At 48.1% G+C, this 6,712-nt stretch overlaps 1 protein-coding gene across 4 annotated transcripts in view; it reads right to left on the bottom strand.

Moving 5' to 3' along the window:
- LOC123061234 (suppressor of mec-8 and unc-52 protein homolog 1) overlaps positions 1 to 5,770 on the bottom strand; it is a 23,275-nt gene extending 17,505 nt beyond the window's left edge. Inside the window, exons 1-4 of one of the 4 annotated variants that reach the window (XM_044484233.1) lie at positions 5,565 to 5,583; positions 4,754 to 4,832; positions 4,469 to 4,672; positions 4,330 to 4,378 (exon numbers count right to left, since the gene is read on the bottom strand). In XM_044484233.1, the coding sequence (XP_044340168.1) occupies positions 4,330 to 4,378; positions 4,469 to 4,672; positions 4,754 to 4,819 (319 nt within the window). In that variant the 5' untranslated portion in view covers positions 4,820 to 4,832; positions 5,565 to 5,583. Of the gene's footprint in view, positions 1 to 4,329; positions 4,379 to 4,468; positions 4,833 to 5,109; positions 5,512 to 5,564 lie in introns of those variants that run through there. The other 3 variants (XM_044484232.1, XM_044484231.1, XM_044484230.1) reach the window with 3 other exon arrangements.
- Between the last annotated feature and the right edge of the window lie 942 nt (positions 5,771 to 6,712).

The raw sequence follows: 6,712 nt of genomic DNA, 5'->3' as shown, positions 1-6,712 counted from the left end.
GCCTCGGCGGCCTCCGCGGTCGCCGCACGTATGACGTCACCGCCCACCGCCTCCGCCGCGCGCCATGACAGCCACCGCACCGCCCACCTCCATGGGCCAACACACGGCCCGGAGCTCCGCCGCACAGCCGCCGGCGAGCGCCGCCATCACTGCCACGCCTCCGGCACGGCAAGCACGCCCAAGACACCAAGCTCATGATACCAAATGTTGTTGCCGCTCTCTCTCTCTCTCTCACACCGGACGAAGGTGGAAGAAGGAGAACACGGACACAAGATTTTCCGGCCGGCGCACGAACGCCGTCGCGGGCGCACGAACGCCCCAATCCTTTTCTTCCTTACAGTGGCTACATGGCTACACACGGCTCAGATTACAACATACAGCAGTACAAAGGTATTTAAGTCCCCGGCACACTCACACAGGGCACTGCCCACCCCTCCTACTCGCGCGTGCACGACCTGCATGCTCGGCCGGCCGCGCTAACTACGCGCACTACGCCCGCCGCTAGTGCAGCTCTCCTCAACAGCCACCCAGCCTGGTCATGCGGGCTAACAAACCCATGCATGCATGGATCTAACAAACTTGCACTAACACACGAGACTGCAGGCACACACCCTCGCCCGAGCCCACCACGGTCGGACCCGACACGGCCACCGCACGCACGTACACGCACCGCGCCTGACCCGTCCTGAGCCATGGCTTATTGCCTAACAGACTACACCGACCGCTTTCAGGCCCTGGCGTGCCACGCGTCCGGCGTGACAGCTCACTAGCGGGCCGAACTCTTCGTCAGCAGTCTGCCAGATAATATCCGCATGGACGTCGAGCTGCAGGGACCACAGGACCTCCAGACGGCCATGTACTACGCCCGCGCGTTCGAGCGCCGCGCGGTGGCCATCCAGGAGGCATCACCGTCCCGAGCCGCTGGGCCGCCCCCCTGGCCGGATGTTCCCGCGCAGGGTCGGCCTGCTTAGGCTTCCGCGGCACCCCTTGCCGCGACCGCGGCACACCCATTCTGCCGGCTCACCTCGGCCGAGCTACTCGAGCCACGTCTGCCCCCGACTCTTCTACCTAGAGGCTGCGGACTACATTGAGGAGGACACCGTCGCCGCCGGGCTCGGCGACCTGGCCGCCCCAGCAATCACGGAGGTGTTTGACGTTGGTTGATCACCTCGAGGAGTTCAGCAAGCGCTTCCCCGCCTTACAGCTCGAGGACGAGTTGTTTGTGCAGGCAGGGAGAAGTGTTATGACCAACATATTAGGGGCTTAGCCCGGTGGGTTGTGGCCCAAGTTATCTTATCATTATTAGGGGCTTAGCCCAATTATCTTATCGTTATTAGGGTCGTTTGCTTAGGAGAAGTAAACCTCTCTATATAAGGAGAGGAGATGTATCAATCTAATCAAGCAAGAAGCAATCAGTATTTGCTCGGCTTCCCTTAGGGAGCCGGGAGACCTAACCCTAGCCGCCTCTTGCGCCGCCGCCGCCTCTTCTCCACCACGCAAGGACGGCGCCCAGCCGCCGGCCGCCGTGCCCTCGACCTCGTCTTCCTCCATCTTTCCCCTACAATCTCCGCCCTAGAACCGGCAGAACCCTAGCTCCTAACAGTATGAGAATTAACAAGCAGCCTGAGAATAAACTAACGGAGGGTGAGCTGTGTTTAGGAAAAAGTATCACCCGGTTGGCGTAATAAATAAAAGGAGTTGGGGATTGTTGGCTGCAAAACGAAAAATCTCGGCAGGCCTAAATGAAAGGGGTCGTGGGCTGCGAATCAAAAAACCCCGGTTAGTATAAATAAAGGAAATTGTGGGCTCTGAAGCGAAAAATTCCAGTTGACATAAATAAAGGGGATTGTGGGCTACGAAACGAATATCTCAATTGAGCAGGATTGTTGTATGCTAAATGAAAAATAAAAGCAACTATGGTCTGTGAAACGAAAAATAAGCAAAGGCCTCCCAGTTGGCATAAATAAACGGGCACTGGTTGAACAACTTCAGTATTTTATACTAATGCTATTTTCATTTAAAGGCTGAATTTTGTCACCCCGTTGCAATGCACGGGCATATGTCCTAGAATATATTTGGAAGGCAGAGTTCATGAAAACAAATGTCGGTCCTTTTTTTTCTTCTGAAAAGCTCTCTTCATTCTTTTTCACGTCTATTCTTATTGCTTGAGAATTGTTGCAGTCCATACCATGTATCCACCGTTTCCTAAGGAGAGTGTTCCTATGCTAAAAGCTGTTGTTTTGTCCTTGCAGATTTTTGTTCTATGGGATTTGTGCGGTCTAAATAGTACTGTATTTAGTTTTCTGAAAGGATGCAAAAGCAATACTGGGCTTCCTGTGTATACTGATTGCTAAAGGATGTAATAGTATTTGTGTGGTGGGGAAGTGTCATTCCCTCTGTTTACCGATTGGCCTCACCCTCTTAAGAGATCTAACCCTTGTCACCGTAAGGAAAAAGCAAAGAGTATTATGACGCCATAAAGTTTGAATTCAGAGAAGTATATGCTGAAGAACACCAGAATTAGTCTTCATGAACCATCGTCGCCTTGTTGATGATGCTTCACATATAAGTTTTCTGGTCCTTTGACATGGTCTTCTAATTATTCAGAAGCGATGTCAAATGGTACGTGCCATTTTTAATTTTAATTTTCTTGAATTGTTAAGTTGAGAACGGATGCTTGCATTTCCATTTGGGAAAAAGAGAGGAGAAAGTGATGGATTGGAGCTTTCACGGAACATTATTACTGTCTAGAAAATTCATGGCAACAGGGCCAATGGTTGAACATATAAATCTTTTTGAAGTAAATTCTTTTGTAACTCTCAGTCTCAGTACTACCTTGTCGATTGATACTTAGAGGACCAGAGGGAAAAATCCAAAGCAAAGCCCTACACATGCAGCCCCTGCCCAAAAGGAGCAACTGCATTTTGTCTATAATGCATGTTTGACTGAAATTCCTGTTTCTATTTTTTGCAGAGCACTCACAAATTAAACAATCTATGAAATGGCTAGAAGGGACCGGATATCCTACTTGGTATGTGGTTTTAGAAGCGACTTAGGCTCCAGCTTGCTGTGAATTTTATGATTTATCACTGCTATACTGTTAATTAATTAACTCGATACTGAAACATTGGAGCCATAGCATTTGCAGTGGAATTCCGAACAGGCTTCAACAATTCAGTAAAGGCCTATGAAACATCTATGACTTCACTAGAGAGTGGATTTGCACTCGAGGAGCAACTCGAGCAGCTTTGCGCACATGCCTAGACCTACTTTCCTGTCGGTGCTGTTCATATGTGTGTTGTTCTGTATCATTCTTTACCTCTAGCTTGTGATTGTAATCCATTTTCAAACTTTTTCTAATAGATGCTCATTGAGCTTATTTTCATGTAAAAGTGCATGTACATTCTCAGAAAAAACAAGAAAGTGTGGTGTGCCCGACCTTCTCCCAGTCCAACCTTGACCAGGAAGCATGTCAAACAAAAACGCCAATCTTTACACCAGCATCAAGCCCCTAGAAATAGTCTATCACCTGTATATTTGCGTATCACTGAGACGGAGCCAGAAGACAGTTTTTTTATCAGTTTAGGTGTTAACTCCGTGTGACAGGTATATGTGAGTATCATTGTTGTGTAGAGATAGAAATATTCAGATTAGCAAACATTTAGCTTAAGGTGTAACTAGTAACCAATTACTCTTGGTCTCACTATTTTATCTTTTTGCTGGACATTTTACATCTCTTTCGATTACTAAGTCTTTTATTTTCTATTATTTTTCCTTCCTGTTCTGATGTCAGCTGAAACAAGAACACGAGGCACATCACTTTGCTTCTAACCTCACGCAATTAAGGGAATTTCTTTCTTTCTTTAAACATCACCTGATTTTCTCTCTTTGTTTCGAGAATATGGTCCTTGGTACTTTTGATTATATTAAATGTTGTTTTGCTACTTGCAAAGTTGTTTAAGTGGTGAATTGTTTTTCAGGTTTCTAAGCATTTTTCTTTTATACCCGTTGCAACGCACGGGCCTTTGTGCTAGTGGAGAAAATATCAATATCCACAATACAACATAATTAAGTTCATCATGATATATAATTTATATTTTATTTATTTGGTACTGTAGATATTGATATATTTCTCTACTGAAGTTGGTAAAACATAGAAACTTTTGACTTTTTGAAAAAAATCAGTACACCTTATATTTTGGAACACAGGAATTATGTTACATTCTGAAAGTGTAGCATATCTCAGAATCAAGAAGCACTCAAACTTCTCTACTAAGTATGAGAATCATTAACATATATGCCTCAAGAAAAGACAATCAGCAGCCTAACCTTGGGCAATCTGCGCACGTCGCTTTTCCTTGGTAGATTCTTGGTAAGCCTGTTGGCAGAGTGACATCCCAGCATTTCACAGTTAAGAACAATAGCACAACAAATTAACAATAACTAAATAGCAAAGCAGGCTACCAACCTCATTCGGGTCAAAGTATGTCCGGACAAGGAGGTGCTCTAGTCGGAGGTATCGTTCGGGTTCCTCCTGTTTCATGACCCCCATCACTTGTGTCTGGCGAAGGATTGCACGGGCCGTGTCAAGCTCACGGAGCTCTGCCATCTCCAGCACAATCTGCTCGTAGAGGTCCTCGAGCTTCTTGCGCGGCAGCTTCAGCTGGGCAACCTGCGGCAGCACGGCATCCCAGCGCCCAGCATTAATGTCGGCAATGAAGGTGTCCATGCTGTCCACCGTGTTGAGCGAGACCTGGCACTCGTTCTGCAGGGTCTGGAACGTCTGATGAAGCGAGTTTTCCTTGCAGAACTGCAGCATTATCTTCACCACGCTGCATCAATGGATGCAAGAAACAAATCAAACCCAGCTTTCCAGATTGTCCTCTTCAAACTAAGTTACTACTAGTATAGATTTAGCAAACATCATGGAAATCACAATCTCCCGCTTCACTGTGTAAGCCGCAGATGGGCTGCAGAAACATTAAGCACTAGAGGGGTTCGTGTGAGAATGGGCGGATTCAAGAAAAGGCGCGTAGGGTTTAGGGTTCTTTGGTTGCCTTCGTTGCCGTAAGGTGTAGGGCACGAAAAGAGAGAAGGGTTTGTGCGTACTCGCGAGCCTCGATCTCTAGGGTGGACGTCGAAGACGCCATCTGCGGCTCCTGCGGGTGGCAGCACGCGGGCACCAAGTCTGAGGCGGCGGCCAGAGAAGAACGGGAGGAGGTGGCGGTGGCGGTGGCGATGGCGAAGGAGAGGACAGGGATTGTGGTTGTAGGCCAAAGCTCGATAGCGAGGAGAGTCTACTTGCTGGGTCTGTACATCAAGACAGAATTGGACTTGAGCATCTCCAATCGACGAGGAAAGTCTTCTTGGGCTGAACAAGGGGCGACCTTCAGGTCGCTACCCGGCCTTGGAAGGGACCCGGTGTTTCTTGGCAGGCCTAGGGTTAGGTTTTTTACTTCGGTGCGGGAGCGATCTGTCTAGGGTTTTGCCATGGCGAACCGAGGCAGCTCTCCGACAGCAAACAAAGGGAAGGAAAATCTGGAGAACATGATGAAGGAACTTACCCTCGAGGAGGGTGATCTGGACGATGTGGTTTTCGAGGACGAAGATGCGCCGGTAGATGAGAACCTCCGCTGGATGATCTTGGTCAGAGTTCACATGGATAAGGACTTCAGCAACTAATGGTTTTTCCGCACGATGCATGCAGCATGGGATCTGGCTAGGTCGGTTAAGATCAAAACTTTGAAGGAGAATCTCTTCGTCATGCAATTCGATTGCCTGGGAGATTGGGAAAGAGTAACACAGGGAGGTCCGTGGCACTTCAAGGGCAACCCAGCGATCATCGCCCCGTATGACGAATTCACCAAGCCATCTACAATTGAACTCTTTAAATTTGAGATATGGGATTGGATCATTGATCTCTCTCCGGCGTATCACGGAAAGGTAAAGGCACTAGCCTCCAAGATTGATGAATTTGTGGATGTTGAACCCGTCTCCTTCGATTTTGAAGGAAATTTCCTCAGGGTGAGGGTCCATCTGCATGTGCGCAATTCTCTGAAAAAGGCAACTCACTGATCCGAGGTAGGGAACGAGAGATATTTGCATTCCGCTATGAGAGGCTCCTGGATTGGTGTCAGGTGTATGGTATGATGGGGCACCCGTTTAAGGAACATGGTGACGGCATTCACCCCTCGTCTGCTTTGGTCTACAAAAGTCTGCGCGCACCGGCCACCACCGGCTGGGCTACCAAGCGAAGAAACAACAGTCAGAAGCAGCAGCCTTCGAGAGGCGACAACTCTGAATCTGTAAGGCGTAATACTAAGGAGGCCAAGATGGTCTACAGTGGGGTGGATGATCCTGATCTGAACCGCAGGAGGTCATCAACTGCGGTAGTGATCAATACCCCGACGGAGGTGACAGGCATGGAGCTAACTCTGGTTGCTGAAGATGCTGGAGGGGCGTCGATCCCCCAGATCAGCGGTGACAGAGTATAAAGCTAAAAAGTACTTTAGGTTATGACAATTCTTTTGATGTTGATTCCTCTGGTAGGAGCGGAGGTTTATGTATCTTCTGGAACAACGAAATAAAGATTCATAATTTAGGGTATTTCAAGTATCACATAGATGTAAAGATTACTATGCTTGGGGCGGACCATGGAGACTCTCTTGTTTCTATGTGGAGGCCTAAACGCACTTGCGACATCACACCTGGA

This window comes from Triticum aestivum, chromosome 3A (genome assembly GCF_018294505.1).
Source record: "Triticum aestivum cultivar Chinese Spring chromosome 3A, IWGSC CS RefSeq v2.1, whole genome shotgun sequence".
NCBI lineage: Eukaryota > Viridiplantae > Streptophyta > Magnoliopsida > Poales > Poaceae > Triticum > Triticum aestivum.
The sequence above is the reverse complement of the archived record's forward strand: the minus strand, read 5'-3'. Positions and strand labels throughout refer to the sequence as shown.